Genomic DNA, 19,066 nt, shown 5'->3' with positions numbered 1-19,066 from the left:
CCATCCTGGGCAGCAAAGCGAGACCTCATCTCTATAAAAAATATAAAAATTGGCCAGGCATGGTGGCACACACCTATAGTCCAGTCCCAGTTACTCAGGAGGCTGAGGTGGGAGGATCACTTGAGCCCAGAAGGTATAGGCTGCAGGAAGCTATGATTGCACCACTACACTCCAGCCTGGGTGACAGAGACCCCATCTTTAAAAAAAATTTTTTTAATTTAAAATTTCATGGTTCTAAATGGAATGTCAGTCCATGACTTTGTATATAAGGGGTAAGAAGTAATGAGAAGGAAAGAGAACATCTATTAGATAAACATGTGTTTCAGAAACACTCTTACCAGTTCTCCCTCGGGACCACCAAAATCCAAGTATAGATTTCGGATGCCATCATCAGCAGACATCTTCAGCCTTTCAAAGGGGTAGCGGTACAATATGCTGCTGGAGCCTCCATTTTCCCTGGAGATGGTGAACCCATTTTCATAGTGAATAGTAAGCCTCACCTCTTGGCCATTTAACATGCAGCCTGTTGAAGAAAAGCAAAAAACATTAGTTGTAAAGTTGCTATGTCAGTTATCAAGTGAAAAGGGAATCTTCTGACTTCAAAATAGAAAAAATATTTTCTTGAGAATGTGTGATACCTAACCTGTATGGAAACTTCTAAAGTGTGTTTTGTGCTAGGCGTGGTGGCTTACGCCTGTAATCCCAGCACTTTGGGAGGCCGAGGCAGGCGGATCGCAAGGTCAGGGGTTTGAGACCAGCCTGACCAACATGGTGAAACCCTGTCTCTACTAAAAATATAAAAATTAGCTGGGTGTGGTGGCGGGTGCCTGTAATCCCAGCTACTCAGGAGGCTGAGGCAGGAGAATTGTTTGCACCCGGGAGGCGGAGGTTGCAGTGAGCCAAGACTGCACCACTGCACTCCACCCTGGGCGACAGAGCAAGACTGTCTCAAAAAAAAAAAAAAAAAGAAGTGTGTTTTGTTTTGGTCACTGAGATGAGGCAGAAATGACCATAACACTCCTTGACATCTGTTCGATTTAATTCCTCGAGTACCCACTGAACACTCATACTGGCAAGTGTGTGTAGGCTGTGCAGGGCACTAGAGAAGTAAGAGGCACAGTCCCTGCTCTCAAGGACTTTGTAAACGCATTGGCATAAACAGGAAATCCCCAATTGTGTAAGGCAGAATGTACAGAACATGAGCAAACACCAAAGTGAATGAGGCCAAAGTCAAGAAAAGGTTTCCTGGAGGAGATGGGCCTTCAGATAGGCCCTAAAGAATTGGTAATACTGGCCGGGTACGGTGGCTCACACCTGTAATCCCAGCACTTTGGGAGGTCGAGGTGGGCGGATCACTTGAGGTCAGGAGTTAGAGACTAGCCTGGCCAACATGGCGAAACCCCGTCTCTACTAAAAATACAAAAATTAGCCAGGCATGGTGGCACATGCCTGTAATCCCAGCTACTTGGGAGGCTGAGGCAGGATAACTGCTTGCACCTGGGAGGCAGAGGTTGCAGTGAGATGAAATCACGCCACTGCACTCCAGCCTGGGTGACAAGAGCGAGACACTGTCTCAAAAAAAAAAAAAAAAAAAAAAAAGAATTGGTAAAACTGGACAGGCAGGGAGGAAGAGGCAGAAGGACTGAACTGGGCAAGAAGGAACAACCAAAGGAGCAAAGGCAGAGAGGCCTTTCAGGAGCCGTGACATGGTTTGGTTGGCATTTGGGATGAAGATAAAGATTATGTTCATCAAAGTTAAAGGCTATACTCAGCAAAAGTCACAGTCAACGCTATCAAAGATACAATTCAAAGGACACCTCTGAATTGACAGGATACAAACAATTTTGGTCATCAAGACTGGCAAATGCCCCAGGTGTGGTGGCTCATGCTTACAATCCCAGCACTCTGGGAGGCTAAGGCAGGAGGCAGGAGGATCACTTGAGGCCAGGCGCTAGAGAACAGCCTGGGTAACATGGGAAGATCTCATTTCTATAAAAATAAAAAATGTATCTGGGCATGGTGGTGTGTGCCTATAGTCCCAGCTACTCAGGAGGCTGGGGTGGGAGGATCACTTGCGTCCAGGAGTTCAAGGCTGCAGTGAGCTATGATCATGCCACAGCACTCTAGCCTGGGTGACAGAGCAATGTCTAAACAATTTTAAAAAGAGAGATTTAGAGATTCTTTTTTTTGTTTGTTTTGAGATGGAATCTCCTTCTGTCACCCAGGCTGGGGTGCAGTGGCGTGATCTCGGCTCATTGCAACCTCACCCTCCTGGGCTCAAGCAATTCTTCTGCCTCAGTCTGCTGAGTAGCTGGGATTACAGATGCACACCACCACGCCCGGCTAATTTTTTTGCATTTTTAGTAGAGACAGGGTTTCACCACGTTGGCCAGGTTGGTCTTGAACTCCTGACTGCAAGGGATCCACCCACCTCGGCCTCCCAAAGTGTGGGGATTATAGGCGTGAGCCATTGCACATGGCTTTTTTTTTTTTTTTTTGGAGACAGAGTCTCGCTCTGTCTCCCAGGCTGGTGCAGTGGCGTGATCTTGGCTCACTGCAACCTCTGCCTCCCAGGTTGAAGCAATTCTCCCGCCTCAACCTCCTGAGTAGCTGGGATTACAGGAGCGTGCCACCACACTAGGCCAATTTATGTATTTTTAGTAGAGACAGGGTTTCACCATGTTGGTCAGGCTGGTCTCAAACTCCTGACCTTGTGATCTGCCCGCCTTGGCCTCCCAAAGTGCTGGGATTATAGGCATGAGCCACCGTGCCCGGCCTCCTTTTTTTTTTTTTTTTTTTTTTTTTTTTTTGGAGATAGAATCTTGCTGTGTCACCTAGACTGGAGTGCACTGGCGCAATCTTAGCTGACTGCAACATCTGCCTCCTTTTTTTTTTTTTTTGAGATAGAATCTTGCTGTGTCACCTAGACTGGAGTGCACTGGCGCAATCTCAGCTGACTGCAACCTCTGCCTCCCGGGTTCAAGCAATTCTCATGCCTTAGCCTCCTGAGTAGCTGGGATTACAGGCGGGCACCACCACACCCAGCTAATTTTTTGTATTTTTTAGTGGAGACGGGGTTTTGCCATCTTGCCCAGGCTGGTCTCGAACTCCTGAGCTCAGGCAACCCACTTGCCTCGGTCTCCCAAAGTGCTGGGATTACAGGTGTGAGGCACGGCACCTGGCCTGAGATTTTTTTTTTTTTTTTTTTTGAGATAAGAGTCTCACTCTGTCATGCAGGCTGGAGGGCAATGGCGCAACCTCGGCTCCCTGCAACCTCCACCTCCCAAATGATTCTTATGCCTCAGCCTCCCGAGTAGCTGGGATTACAGGTGTTTACCACCACACTCAGGTAATTCTTGTAGTTTTAGTAGAGACAGGGATTTCACTATGTTGGCCAGGCTGGTCTCAAACTCCTGACCTCACGTGATCTGCCCACCTTGGGCTCCCAAAGTGCTTGGCCCCTGAGATTTCTTTTTTCTTTTTTTTGAGACAGAGTCTCTCTGTCGGCCAGGCTGCACTGCAGTGGCATGATCTCGGCTCACTGCAACCTCCGTCTCCTGGGCTCAAGCAATTCTCCTGCCTCAGCCTCCCGAGTAGCTGGGATTACAGGCATGTGCCACCACGCCTGGCTGATTTTTTGTATTTTTAGTAGAGACAGGGTTTCACCATGTTGGCCAGGCTGGTCTCAAACTCCTGACCTCAGGTAATCCACCCGCCTCGGCCTCCCAAAGTACTGGGATTACAGGCATGAGCCACCGCGACCGGCCTGAGATTTCTTAAATGTTCTGTTTTGGATTGTTTCCCCTGGAGAAGGAAAGAATGGAAAGCAAATGTGACTGTGTGTGATTCTGTGTGTGTGTGTCAAACTTAATGTATTTAGGTCTAGATATTGAGCTTGTTTTAGTTTAAAAAAAATTTTTTTTTGAGATGGAGTTTCACTCTTGTCACCCAGGCTGGAGTGTAATGGCCTGATCTTAGCTCACCACAACCTCCGCCTCCTGGGTTCAAGCAATTCTCCTGCCTCAGCCTCCCAAGTAGCGGGGATTAAGGCCTGCGCCACCACGCCTGGCTAATTTTTTGCATTTTTAGTAGAGACGGGGTTTCTCCATGTTGGTCAGGCCGGTCTCGAACTCCTGACCTCAGGTGATCCACCCACCTCGGCCTCCTAAAATGCTGGGATTATAGGCATGAGCCACTACACCCGGCCATAGTTTAAAATGTATAATTAATACCAGATTCTTCTGAATGAGACTGTGACCTGGTCATGTAAATGCTGTGCCAAATCGAACCAATTAAACAGTTTTTCTCTAAACACTGAGTACATCACACCACAGTGATGCAATGATGATTAAGTGCCTGACACCCCTTACCCTTTTAGGAGTAATGAACCAAAGGGAGATAGGGGAAATAAGCCTTTCATTCTGATTTAACAGCTGTGTGTGTGAGTATGAGAAGTGGCTTTTTTTTTTTTTTCAGTATAAATTCCCCATTTAGTAAGAGGAGTGGCCCTTTTCTGATGGGATAGCACCTGGGGCTTATTAATGGAGCTGTTGCAGGTGGCTCATTATGTCTTGGTTCACTTAGAATGCTTTTGGATGGCTATGTGTCCACTATGCACTCCAATTTATAGATAAGTCAGTAAAAAATTCAGTATGTTGGCTGGGCGCGGTGGCTCACGCCTGTAATCCCAGCACTTTGGGAGGCCAAGGCGGGTGGATCACAAGGTCAGGAGTTCGACACCAGCCTGGCCAATATGGTGAAACCCTGTCTCTACTAAAAATACAAAAATTAGCCGGGAGTGGTGGCAGACGCCTGTAGTCCCAGCTACTCAGGAGGCTGAGGCAGAAGAATTGCTTGAACCTGGGAGGCAGAGGTTGTAGTGAGCAGAGATCAAGATCGGGCCACTGTACTGCAGCCTGGCAGACAGAGCAATACTCTGTCTCAAAAAAAAAAAAAAAAAAAAAAAAAAAAAAAATTCAGTATGTTGATTTTGTTTAACAGGGTTGTTATCAGAAATAGAAAAAGACACACAATAGCAGCACAATAGTAAGTACTGAAGTTAAAGGGGTAAAAAAACTACAGTTTTGGCTGGGCGCAGTGGCTCACACCTGTAATCCTAGTACTTTGGGAGGCCGAGGCAGGTGGATTGCCTGAGCTCAGGAGTTCGAGATCAGCCTGGGCAACATGGTGAAACCCCGTCTCTACTAAAATACAAAAGAAATTAGCCAGGCATGGCAGTGTGTGCTTGTAATCCCAGCTACTCAGGAGGCTGAGGCCGGAGAATTGCTTGAACTTGGGAGGCAGAAGTTGCAGTGAGCTGAGATTGCACCACTGCACTCCTGCCCTCCAGCCCTCCAGCCCGAGTGACAGAGCGAGACTCTGTCTCACCAAAAAAAAAAAAAAAAAAAAAAAAAAAAATCAAAAACTACAGTTCTTCAGGTATCAAGAGAGGAAGGTACATAAACACAGGGCTCTGCGGTAGGTACTTTTATTTTATTTTATTCTAGATGGAGTCTCGCTCTGTCGCCCAGGCTGGAGTGCGGTGGCATGATCTCGGCTCACTGCAACCTCCGCCTCCTGGGTTCAAACGATTCTCCTGCCTCAGCCTCCCTAGTAGCTGGGACTACAGGGGCGCACCACAATGCCCTGCTTTTTTTTTTTTTTTTTTTTTTTTCAGTAGAGATAGGGTTTTGCCATGTTGGCCAGGATGGTCTCAAACTCCTGACCATAGGTGATCCACCCTCCTCGGCCTCCCAAAATGCTGGGATTACAGGCATTAGCCACCATGCCCAGCCTGTAAAATTCTTTATAGTGATAAGAGTTTCAGTGTATGGGACTGACTGATGGCTCTTTAGTCAAAAAACAATTTTTTTTTTCCTGATGATACAAGCATGATGTAACTTTAAAAATTCAAACAACTGGCTGGGCACAGTGGCTCATGCCTGTAATTCCAGCACTCTGGGAAGCTGAGGTGGAGGACTGCTTGAGGCCAGAAGTTTGAGACAAGTCTAGGCAACATAGTGAGATTCTATCCCTACCAAAATTACAAAAATTAGCCAGGCATAGTGGCATGCACCTGTAGTCCCAGTTACTTGGGAGGCTGTGGTGAGAGGATTGCTTCAGCCTGGATGCGGTGAGCCATGTTCGTGACACTGCTCTCCAGCCTGGGCAACAGAATGAGACTGTGTCTCTAAAAACAAACAAACAAACAAAAAACATAAAATAAAAATTCAAACAACATAAAAGTGGCCTATAACTGCAGTTGGATTTAGGGATGGAGAAAAAGCCAGGGATGTCTATGGCCCAAATTACTGAGCAGTAAAAGGCACTGCCCACTTCAACAGCCAAGATAGGCTCTACATCTCCCTCTGTTGTTTCTTCTCTTCCATCTGTTCCTCTTCCAGGCTAAGGCGAATCCCCTCACCTGCGCCTTGGATTGCATCTACCTCCACCTTCCTAGAAACTGTACAAGATTGATTACTACTTCTACCTCTTGTGTTTTCAACATGTCCCTCTGAATCAGATCCCTCCCATTCCCTTTTTTAAATGCTCAAGCCTCTCTCATTATTAAAAGAAATGCCACTACTCAACTCTGTACCTTACCTCCAAGTACCACTCCCCCTCTCTCCTCCTCTTCATATCAAAACTTCTTGAAAGAGCTGTCTACTCAGTTTGCCCATGATTCACCTCACGTCCACTCCTCAGACCTCTGCAATCTGCCATTGCCATTACATCGTTTTGCATCTCTCCCCAAGGGCATCAATTATCTCCATATCGCTAAATCCAACCTGCTTTTTCAGCCTCATCCTACTTGGCACTTGTAGTACTAATTGTTGGCTGTCTATCAGCTTCTATTTCTCTATTCTTCTTTATAGGCAAACCCCAATTTTATTCAGGTTTTTACTGTGTCCTAATGTGTTTCAGGGAAGGGTACTCCCGACTTATGGATAGACAGCTTCTGGGCCAATCAAAGCATGGGTTTCCCCTGGTGATTGTTCTGGTTCAGACTGGACATATGAGCCAAACTGACTCAATCAGATTGAAAAGATCTATCACTAGGAAGAGAAGGGCCCTCTCTCTTTCACTCTTGCTCTCTTTTATGCAAGATATTTAATATTTATTCTAGTTTTAGTGGCCATGTCCTACTATTTTTAGCATAAATCATCCCAACTGATACATTTACTCCTACTGACTTTTCCTCCCTTGAAATACTCTTCCTCTGGTTTCCATGGCTGTTACCATCCCCACCAATCCCGGTTTTCCTTCTACTGCTCTGACTACTACTTCTCAGATTCCTAAGTTGGGGGTTGTGGGGTGAGGCACTGGCTTTTTCACACCACGGGGATGTTGTTAAGTATAAAACATACATTAGAGATGGCTTTCTAAGAAGCTCCCCGATAGTAATTTAATAAAGCTAGGAGGAAAACTTGCTCAATAAATAATAAATCAAAAAATTGATGTTATAAGAAGGTGAACACTCGGCCGGGCGTGGTGGCTCATGCTTGTAATCCCAGCACTTTGGGAGGCCGAGGTGGGTGGATCACCTGAGGTCAGGCGTTCAAGACCAGCCTGGCCAACAGGGTGAAACCCTGCCTCTACTAAAAATGCAAAAAAAAAAAAAAAAAAAAAATTAGCTGGGCATGGTGGTGGGCACCTGTAATCCCAGCTACTCAGGAGGCTGAGGCAGGAGAATTGCTTGAACCCGGGAGGCGGAGGTTGCAGTGAGCCAAGATCGTGCCATTGCACTCCAGCCTGGGCAACAAGAGCAAAACTCTGTCTCAAAAAAAAAAAATTATATATATATATATTTAATAAGGTGAACAATGGTAAATACAACCAGTGTTGTATTTATCCACTTTGTGTAGATAGTACAACCAGTGTATATGTTATCCACTTTGTGTCTATGTATTTATATTTATTTTTTTGAGACAGAGTCTCGCTCTGTCGCCCAGGCTGGAGTGCAATAGCGTGATCTCGGCTCACTACAAGCTCTGCCTCCCGGGTTCTCGCCATTCTCCTGCCTCAGCCTCCTGAGTAGCTGGGACTACAGGTGCCTGCCACCACACAGGCGCCTGCCACCACACCCGGCTAATTTTTCGTATTTTTAGTAGAGACGAGGTTTCACTGTGTTAGTCAGGATGGACTCGATCTCCTGACCTCATGATCCGCCCGCCTCGGCCTCCCAAAGTGCTAGGATTACAGGCGTGAGCCACCGTGCCCAGCCTATTTATTTATTTTTAAGACAGGGTCTCACTCTGTCGCCCAGGCTGGAGTGCAGTGCTGCAGCCTGGACCTGCAGGCCTTAAGCAATCCTCCCACTTCAGCCACCTGAGTAGCTGGGACTATAGGCATGTGTCACCATGCCTGGCTAACTTTCAAAATTTTTCATAGAGACGCGGTCTTACTCTGTTGCCCAGGCTTATTTTATTTATTTTTTATTTTTATTTTCTTTAGAGACAGTGTCTCATTCTGTTGCCTAAGCTGGAGTGCAGTGGTGTGATCATAGTTCACCGCAGCCTCAAACTCCTGGGCTCAAGTGATTATCTTGCCTCAGTCTCCCAAATAGCTAAGACTACAGGTGCATGCCACCATGCCCAGCTCATTTTTTTTAAATAGAGATGGGGTCTTGCTGTGTTACCCAGGCTAGTCTCGAACTCTGGTGTCAAGTAATCCTCCTGCCTTGGCCTCCCAAAGTGCTGAGATTACAGGCATAAGCCACAGCGCTGGGCCAACTATGTGTTTTTTTAAATGAGAACTGCTGGTGGTTATCAGTGTGTCATGAGGGACAAAGAACCTAATGGCAGAGTTCTATGCTACAGGTCCTGTTTCTGGGGCTCTGGGGGGCTCTATCTAGTGTTTCCAGCAAGTCCCCAGGCCCATCTCTCTAGCAGCCATAGGACTGTGTGTGTTACTCAGAGCAACTCAGAAGGGAGTAGGTCTTTCAGGTTAGACCTGGCCTGACAGCCCAGAACTGTCTCAGAGAAAGGCTGGGGCATCCTTCCCAGTGACTGCACATAGGAAAAGCCAGCCCATCAGGTGTAGGCAACAGGTTCATCATGCCCAGGGTCACAGAAAAGAACATGACACTGTGTTCTCTTATTGCTATTTGGTCAAAGGCATGAAGTACATCTTACTTATTTTTCTTTTATTACAAAGCACAGCACTTGATAAATACTAAAACATTCAGTAAATATGTATTAACAAATTAGACTGATATTGTATATCCTTCAGAAGTTTAACCTGGTCATAAGTGTGAGTCATTTAGAGAAATTTCAGGGCTTAAGGCTCTAGTTTTGGAGCCCAAAAAGGCCCCAGTTCAAGTCCTAACCATACTAACACCAGTTCCCATATCTTGAAAATGCAGGTGACAACATCTGCCCCAGAGAGTTGTGTGTGAAGGTTAGATGATGCCTGTATTTCATTTATGCCTTATGACAATCCTGATACATACCTATTATTCTTTTGGTTTCTGTCCTTCCTACTTGAAAAATAGGGGCTATGCTTACCTTATTTTATTATAGCTAGTAAAAGCACAGAGTATACACTGAAAAATATTTGCCAAACAGATGAGTAAAAAGGACTCAAGATAATTTCTAAGAAATGGTGAACAATATGGTCACAGAAAACTCTTTCTTCATATATTTTAACAATATAAATCCTTTTAAATGCCTGTTTTTCTTCTCTTCTCCTAGATTTTCTTCATTTTTATTAACGTAATTCCTACCTATATTTACTGCTTCTTAGTCTTCATATCATCAAAACTACAGACATATAAAGTGCCTTCATAAAGTTCTCATATGACTTAAAAACTTTAATGGCTTAAATAATTGGTAGGATGAAAATAAGCCTTTAAAAGTATACTATACAATTTTTAAAATAGTTTCAAATCCTGTGACAAATGGAAATGGCTTTATGTACTTGAGGAAGAGAGCTGCATTCTATGCCTACTCATCTTGAAGTTCCTACTTGCAAGCAGGAGAAAGTCCTTCTGTACCAGAGGGATCACTGATTAGCTCTACTGTAACTATAGCCTAATCAAGGTTTAAAACTAAATGAACATTAGGAAGATTATGTATTGAATTTACTCGTCACATTTTGTAGGTATTCATTGAAATGTTTCTAGATGGGTAAACTATAACCAAAACATAGAGACAAGGAACAGCTTAATTGATTTCTTTTTGCCAACTATAGTTTTAACAGACAGTTCTGAATCTCCCAACAATTTTTTTTTTTTCTTTTGAGACAGGGTCTTGTTCTGTTGCCCAGACTGGAGTGCAGTGACGTAATCACAGCTCACTGAATCCTTGACCTCTTGGGCTCAAGCAACCCTCCTACCTCAGCCTCCTGAGTAACTGGGACTACAGGCACACACCACCAGGCCTGGGTAATTTTTTTATTTTTTGTAGAGACGGGGTTTCGCCATGTTGCCCAGACTGAGCTCAAGTGATCCACCTGCCTCAGCCTCCCAAAGTGCTGGGATTATAGGTGCGAACCACAGTGTAATCTTTTTAATATTAATATGTAATATTTGTATATATCTTAGGGGTACATGCGATATTTTGTTACCTGATATTTTGTTACATGTGTAAAATGTGTAATGATCAAGTCAAGGGATTTAGGGTATCCATCACATTGAATATTTAACAATTCTATATGTTGGGAACATTTAAGTCCTTTCTTCTATTTGAATTATACAACGCATTATTGCTAACTATAGTCACCACACTCTGCTCTTGAACATTAGAATTTATTCCTTCTTTCTAATTGTATGTTTATACCCATTAACCAACCCTTCTTCACAGCCCCTCACAACACGCCCATCCCAACCTCTGGTATTTATCTTGTACTGTCTACATCCATGAGATCAACTTTTTTTTTTTTTTTTTTTTTTTTTTTTTTGAGATGGAGTTTAGCTCTTGTTGCCCAGGCTGGAGTGCAATGGTGCGATCTTGGCTCACCGCAACCTCTGCCTCCCGAGTAGCAGGGATTACAGGCATGCATCACCACGCCTGGGTAATTTTGTATTTTTAGTAGAGACGGGGTTTCTCCATGTTGGTCAGGCCGGTCTCGAACTCCTGACCTCAGGTGATCCGCGTGCCTCGGCCTCCCAAAGTGCTGGGATTATAGGTGTGAGCCACCACGCCTGGCCACTTTTTTAGCTCCCATATAAGTGAGAACATGCCACATTTGTCTTTCTATGCCTGCCTTATTTCACTTAACATAATGACCTCCAATTCCATCCATGTTGCTACAAATGACATGACTGCATTATTTTTTATGGCCAAATAGTATCCCTTTGTGTATATATACCATATTTTCTTAATCCATTTGTCTGCTGATGGACACTTAGGTTGACTCTCTATCTTTGTTATTGTGAATAGTGCTGCAATAAACATGGAGGTGCAGGTATTTTTCTGACATGCTGATTTCTCTTCTTTTGGATAAATACTCAATAGTAGGATTGCTAGATCATACAGTAGTTCTATTTTTAGCTTTTTGAGAAATATTCATACTGTTTTCCGTAATGGCTATACTGATTTACATTCCCACCAACAGTGTATAAGAGTTTGCTTTTCTCTGCATCCTCACCAGCATCTGTTATTTTTTGTCTTTTGAATATTAGCTACTCTAACAGTTACCAAGGTAATATTAAAATACAGCTGTATGGCTTTAAAGGGAAGTTGATTTAAAAAAATACAGCTGTGAATAAGAACAAAAAAGTTTAAAATTACCAAAAAATATGTTTCTTTTGTCTATTTAAAAATACAAGGAACCAGCTGGCCCTCACTCTTCCTTTCCTCTAGCCATCATATTTAAACAACTATGAGCCTGGGAAGCTTTAACCTGCAAAATGAAATTTAGCTGCTAGACACCAAAGAAACAACATGAACTAAAAAATGCTGAAAATCCAAGTTGCACTCTTGATTTTGGGAAGCATATCCCCTTGAATTCTTGAGGACAATACAGTGACCCCAGATGGTAGCAACAGCATGAATGTGTTGGCCTGACCCCTCGACTGCCCACAGGAACACAGAGCATCCCAGTGTGATTCTGGTGTAAGCCACCATGCCTCACCTCCAATACTGTATTTTTTTTTAAACCTCATTTACTTTTTTTTTTTCAATAGAGATGAGGTTTCACCATGTTGCCCAGGCTGGTCTTGAACTCCTGGGCTCAAGTGATCCGCCCACCTCAGCCTCCCAAAGTACTGGAATTACAAGCGTGAACTACCGTGCTTGGCCCAAGGCATATACATATATATATATATTTTTTGAGACAGAGTTTCCCACTGTTGCCCAGGTTGGAGTGCAGTGGTGTGATCATAGCTCACTGCAGACTCCGCCTCCCAGGTTCAAGCAATTCTTGTGCCTCACCCTCCTGAGTAGCTGGGACTTCAGGCATGTGCCACTATGCCCAGCTAATTTTTGTATTTTTAGTAGAGACGGGGTTTCACTATGATGGCCAGGCTGGTCTCGATCTGGCCTCAAGTGATCTGCCTGCCTCAGTCTCCCAAAGTGCTGGGACTACAGGCATAAGCAACCGCTTCCGGCATTTCTATTTTTGGAAACAGTCTCACTCTATCTCCCAGCTTGGAGTGCAGTGGTGCAATCTTGGCTTGTTGCAACCTCCACCTCCCGGGTTCAAGCAATTCTCATGCCTCGGCCTCCTGAGTAGCTGGGATTATAAGCGCCTGCCACCACTCCTGGCTAACTTTTGTATTTTTAGTAGATATGGGGTTTCGCGATGTTGGCCAGGCTGGTTTGGAACTCCTGACCTCAAGTGATCTGCCCTCCTTGGCCTCTCAAAGTGCTGGGATTACAGGCATGAGCCACCGCGTCCGGCCCCAGCCTGTATTTTTAAATAAAGGTTTTTATTTTGTCCAAAGCCAAAAACAATTTAAAAAAAAAAAGAAAAAAATTTGCAAATATCTACATGTATACATATATGTAAATATATATAAAAAACAATACTCCAAATTCATGACAACTAACCACAAGAGGGCGCTTCCACAATGGAAAGAAACCAACCTTATTTCCTTTAGATACTTATTTGAGTAAGTGTTGGGCACACATTTTCAAACTTTTGTAGAGTAACTCCTATTTCAAATCCTTTATTTTTCCATAGCCATAAGCTTTCTAGATACTCATCTTTTAAGGGCGCCTATCCACAACTTAGATTTCAATCTTCTTAACTGGAGAGTCCATGTATCTAGTACTTGGTAAATGAGTCCTTACATTATTTTTTCTTTTAAGAGACAAGGTCTCACTATGTTGTCCAGGCTGGAGTACAGTGGCTATTCACAGGCTTGATCATTGTGCACTACAGCCCTGAAATGGGCTCAAGCAATCTTCTTACCTTAGCCACCTGAGCAGCTGAGACTACAGTGTGTGCCACTATGTCTGGCTTTTTTTTTTTTTCATTTAATTAAATTAATTTATTTATTTTGAGACAGGTTCTGGCTCCCATCACCCAGGCTGGAGTGCCATGGCACTACCATAGCTCACTGCAGCCTTGAGTTCCTGGGCTCAGGTGATCCTCCTACCTCAGCCTCCTGAGTAGCTGGGACTACAGATGTGTGTCACCACTCCCAGCTGAAGTTTTGTATTTTTAGTAGAGATGAGGTTTCACCATTTTACCCAGGCTGGTCTCAAACTCCTGGGCTCAAAAAATACGCCAGCCTTAGCCTTCCAAAGTGCAGGGATTACAGGCATGAGCCAGTGTACCCAGCTTCATTTTTCATTGTAGAGATGGGGTCCTTAATATATTGCTCAGGCTGGTCTTAAAACTCCTGGCCTCAAGCAATCCTCCTGCCTCAGCCTCCTAAGTAGCTGGAATTACAGGTGTAACCTTGCCTGGCTAGTCCTTACACTACTAAATGCAGATTAAATGACAACTGGCCTGGCACAGTGGCTTGTGCCTATAATCCCAGTTACTCAGGAGGCTAAGACCAGAGAATAGCTTGAGGCCAGGAGTTGAGACCAGCGTGGGCAACACAGTAAGACCTCATCTCTAAAAAAATAAATAAATAAACCGAAGACCAGGCGTGGTGGCTCATGCCTGTAATCTCAGCACTTTGGGAGGCCAAGGTAGGTGGATCACCTGAGGTCGGTGGATCACCTGAGGTCAGAAGTTCAAGACCAGCCTGGCCAATATGGTGAAACCCTGTCTCTACTAAAAATACAAAACTTAGCTGGGCATGATGGCAGGTGCCTGTAATCCCAGCTATTCGGAAGGCTGAGGCGGGAGAATAGCTTGTACCTGGGAGGCGGAGGTTGCAGTGAGCTGAGATCATGCCACTGCACTCCAGCCTGGGCGACAGAGTGAGACTCCATGTCAAAAAAATAAATAAGTAAACTGAAAAGGCCAGGTGCCACCGCCTGGAATCCCAGCACTTTGGGAAACTGAGGCAGGAGGATCTCTTGAGGCCAAGAGTTTGAGACCAGCCTGGGCAACAAAGCGAGGCCCATCTCTACTTAAAAAAAAAAAAAAATTTTTTTTAATTAGCTGGGTGCTGTGGTGGGCACCTGTAGTCCCAGCTACTCGGGAGGCTTGAGGGAGGATCACTTAAACACAGGAGAGTTCAAGGCTGCAGTGAGCTCGGATCATGTCACTGCACTCCAGCCTGGGTGACAGAGCTAGACCCTGTCTCTTTAAATAAATAAATAAATAAATAAATAGAAGCTCAAAGCTGCTGCAGTGAGCTATGATGGATCATGCCACTGGACTCCAGCCTGGGTGATAGAGATCTCCACTCTAAAAAAAAAAAAAAAAAAAAAAAAGAGATGAACTATAAAAATGTCATGTTGTACATACGGTATTATAAATGTACTTTGAGTCATATACCAGGCTTAAAAAAACTTTGCTAGTAAACTAGAGAAACCAGGTTTCTTTCTATCATTATCACTTTTAGCTGCCATATTTTAGCACATTTTTAAGTCTGGCACAAATAATAGTTTTACTTTAAAACAGATTATGGTACAGTCATGCATCACCTAATGACAAGAATATGTTTGGAGAAATGCATAATGCATCATAAGATGATTTCGTGATTGTATGAACATCATAGAGTGTACTTACATAAGCCTACATGGCACACCCCACTATACACCTAAGCTCTATGGTACTGCCTATTGCTCTTAGGCTACAAACTTACATGGTATGTTACTGCGCTGAATACTGTAGCCAGCTGTAACACAATGGTAAGCATTCGTGTATCTTTTTTTTTGAAACAGGGTCTCACTCTGGTTGCCCAGGCTGGAGTGCAGTGGTATGATCTCAACTCACTCAGTCTCCCGAGTAGCTGGGACTACAGATGCACACCACCACCCTCAGGTTTGTTTTTGTTTGTTTGTTTGTTTTTGAGACGGAGTCTCACTCTGTCGCCCAGACTGGAGTGCAGTGGCGTGATCTTGGCTCACTGCAACCTCCGCCTCCCGAGTTCAAGCAATTATCCTGCCTCAGCCTCCCGAACAGCTGGGACTACAGGCACATGCTGCCACGCCTGGCTAATTTTTTGTGTTTTAGTAGAGATGGGGTTTCACTGTATTGCCCAGGCTGGTTGTGAACTCCTGAGCTCAGGCAATCCACCTGCCTCGGCCTCCCAAAGCTCTGGGATTACAGGCATCAGCCACTGTGCACGGCTTTTTTTTTTTTTTTTTTAAGTAAAGACGGGGTTTCACCATGTTGCCCAGGCTGCATTTGTGTGTCTTAACATATGTACACTTAGAAAAGGTATAGTAAAAATATAGTAGTATAATCTGAGGGGACTGCTGTCATGTATGCAATCCATCACTGACTGAAATGTCATTATGCAGCACATGACTGTATAACAGTTCTATTTAATTACTACTAGAAATAAAAAGTCAGCATCTCTACCTAGAGAGACTTCCTTGATCAGCTCAGCAGCAGCATGGCAACCCTGAACAAGTATCCTGGTCCAGGATGACAGATCCCGATGTGTCTCCACCCTGAAGAGATGCATCTCAATGCCCTGTCGAGAGCCTGTCCTGGTAGCAAATGTAAGGTCAGATCCAAGGGAGGGGGATCGACATCCGGAGCCAGAATGAACCAACCTAGGACCACAAACAGAGCAGAGATCAAAAGTAACTACATTATCAGACAAAAATGTCAGGAATTTGTGCTCATTGAGAAGATAAACTTATAAAAGCAATCAGCAGTTTTTGGATATAGACATTTCAAAGCAAGATTATAGTCTGTGAAATACAGACCATTCTGTTTTCCCATAAAATGACCCCTGGTGTCACAGTCAGACAAGATACCAGTCTTGAACTCCTGGGCTCAAATAATCCTCCTGCCTCAGCCTCCCAAAGTGCTGGGATTACAGGCGTGAGCATCTGGGCCTGGCCAAGATACTGGGCTGGATGAACCGTGGCCCTAATTTTCCATGAGCTCCTCTATGCTCCCAAGAGGTTATATGTATCAAAAAGATATGATTTTGATTAGGAAATAAGTAAATTAACAGTAATAACTTCAGAGGAAAAATATGCTTCTGTAAGAAAAAATGGATAGCTAACTGCATTTCAAATATTTCAGCCAAAGAGCTTAAAATATATATATTTTTAGCATCAATCTCTTGTCCAATCACCAAAGAACTTCCAATGGTAGAAGGCAGTGAATATCTCTTCTGGGGAGATGCAACTAGTAAAGAAGCACAGTGAACATAAACTCGGGTTTTATCTAAAAATTCATGCTGCTTTTGCATTTGACTCTAGAATTCTTTGGCCTATGAAGAAATGTTATGTGAAAAAAATGATTCCAAAATAAATAAAACTGTCTTTGTTTGCAAATGACATGACTGTCTACATTTTAAAAATCCCCCAAAATAGACAAAGGAAATCTGGATGCATGCAGTGACTCACACCTGTAATCCCAGCACTTTCAGAGGCTGAGGCAGAAGGATCACTGGAGACCAGGATTTTGAGACCAATCTGGGCAACACAGAGACACCTTGTCTTTACAAAAACAAAAGAAAACAAAAAACAACAACAAAAAAGCTCAGCATGGTGGTGTGCACCTGTGGTCCCAGCTACTTGGGAGGCTGAGGTAGAAGGTTGCTTGAGCCCAGGAGGTTGAGGCTGCCGTGAGCCATGATTATGCCACTGTATTCCAGCTTTGGCAACAGAGTGAGACCCTGTACACAACTCCTAAAACTGATAAGCAATTATAGCAATGTTGCAGGATATAAGATTAATATACAAGTCAGTTGCTTTGAACAATTGAAATTTGAAATTAAAAACATACCATTTATGTCAGTTACCATAAAATCAAATGCTTAAGCATAAGTCCAACGAAATATGTATAGAATCTCTATGAGAAAAACTTCAAAACTTTCCTGAAAGAAAGCAAAGATGATCTAAATAAACCAAGAGATATTTTACGTTCATGGGTAGAAAGACTCCATATTAAGATGTCAGTTCTCTTTTAGGTGATCTACAGATTCAATGCCATCCCATTAAAATCCCAGCAAGTTATTTTGTAGATACTGATAAACTGATTCCAAAGTTTGTATGGAAACTCAAAAGACTCAGATAGTCAACATAATACTAAAGAAGAACAAAAGTTGAAAATAAATCTGTATACTGGCACCACTCAACTTTCACTTACTATAAAGCTACAGTAATCAAAACAGTGTGGAACTGGCAAAAGAACAAACAAATTGATCAATGGAACAGAATAGACAGCCCAGAGACAAACCCACACAAATACAGTCAACTGATCTTTGACAGAGAAACACAGGTGATTCAGGCCGGCATGTCTGTAATTCCAGCACTTTTTTTTTTTGTATTTTTAGTAGAGACGGGGTTTCACCATGTTAGCCAGGCTGGTCTTAAACTCCTGACCTCAGGTGATCGGCCTGCCTGGGCCTCCCTGAGTGCTGGAATTACAGGCATGAGCCACCGTGTCCAGCCAATTCCAGCACTTTGGGAGGCCAAGGCGGGTGGATCACTTGAGGTCAGGAGTTTAAGTCCAGCCTAGCCCACATGGTAAAACCCCGTCTCTACTAAAATACAAAAATCAGCCAGGCATGGTGGTGGGCGCCTGTAATCTCAGCTACTCGGAAGGCTGAGGCAGGAGAATCGCTTGAACCCGGGAGGTGGAGGTTGCAGTGGCCGAGATTGCGCCACTGTACTCCAGCCTGGGCAACAAGAGCGAGACTCCCTCTCAAAAAAAAAAAAAAAAAAAAAGAGAGAAACAAATGTGATTCAATGGAGAAAGAATGGTCTTTTCTTTCTTTCTTTTTTTTCTTAAGATGGAGTCTTGCTCTTCTCGCCCAGGCTGGAGCACAATGGCATGATTTCCGCTCACTGCAACCTCCGCTTCCTGGGTTCAAGCGATTCTCCTGTCTTAGTCTCCCAAATAGCTGGGATTACAGGCTCCTGCCACCATACCCAGCTAATTTTTGTATTTTTAGTACAGACAGGGTTTTACCATGTTGGCCAGGCTGGTCTTGACCTCAGGTGATCTGCCTGCCTCGGCCTCCCAAAGTGCTGGGATTACAGGCGTGAGCCACCGTGCCCAGCCAAGAATCGTCTGTCTTTTCAACAAATGCCGCTACAAATAAGTAGACATCCATATGTTAAAAAAAAAAAAAAAGCAGACCTTACATACTTTTCACAAAAATTAACTCAAAATGGATCTTTGACATAAGTGTAAAACACAATACTAAAATTTCTACAAAAATTAGCCTGGCATGGTGGTGGACGCCTGTAATCCCAGCTACTCAGGAGGCTGAGACAGGAGAATCACTTGAACCTGAGAGGCGGAGGTTGCAGTGAGCCGAGATCGCGCCATTGCACTCCAGCCTGGGGGACAAGAGCGAGACTTCATCTCAAAAAAAAAAAACAAACTATAACATAGGAGAAACTCTAGATGATTTAAAAGGATATAACATCAAAAGCACAATCCCTGAAGAAAAAAATTGGTAAGTTGGACTTCATTAAAATTAAAAACTTCTGATCTGCAAAAAATACTGTTAAGAGAATGAGGCCAGGCGCGGTGGCTCATGCCTGTAATCCCAGCACTTTGGGAGGCCGACGCGGGCGGA

At 43.9% G+C, this 19,066-nt stretch overlaps 1 protein-coding gene across 1 annotated transcript in view; it reads right to left on the bottom strand.

Moving 5' to 3' along the window:
* The window catches only part of SNTB2 (syntrophin beta 2), a 129,604-nt gene that overhangs the window by 8,952 nt on the left and 101,586 nt on the right, over window positions 1–19,066 (bottom strand). The window contains exons 5-6 of the mRNA XM_034940562.3: window positions 15,877–16,073; window positions 339–523 (exon numbers count right to left, since the gene is read on the bottom strand). Of these exons, the coding sequence (XP_034796453.2) occupies window positions 339–523; window positions 15,877–16,073 (382 nt within the window). The remainder of the gene's footprint in view (window positions 1–338; window positions 524–15,876; window positions 16,074–19,066) is intronic.

This window comes from Pan paniscus, chromosome 18 (assembly GCF_029289425.2).
Source record: "Pan paniscus chromosome 18, NHGRI_mPanPan1-v2.0_pri, whole genome shotgun sequence".
NCBI classification, from domain to species: domain Eukaryota; kingdom Metazoa; phylum Chordata; class Mammalia; order Primates; family Hominidae; genus Pan; species Pan paniscus.
This window is presented reverse-complemented; position numbering and strand designations above follow the sequence as displayed.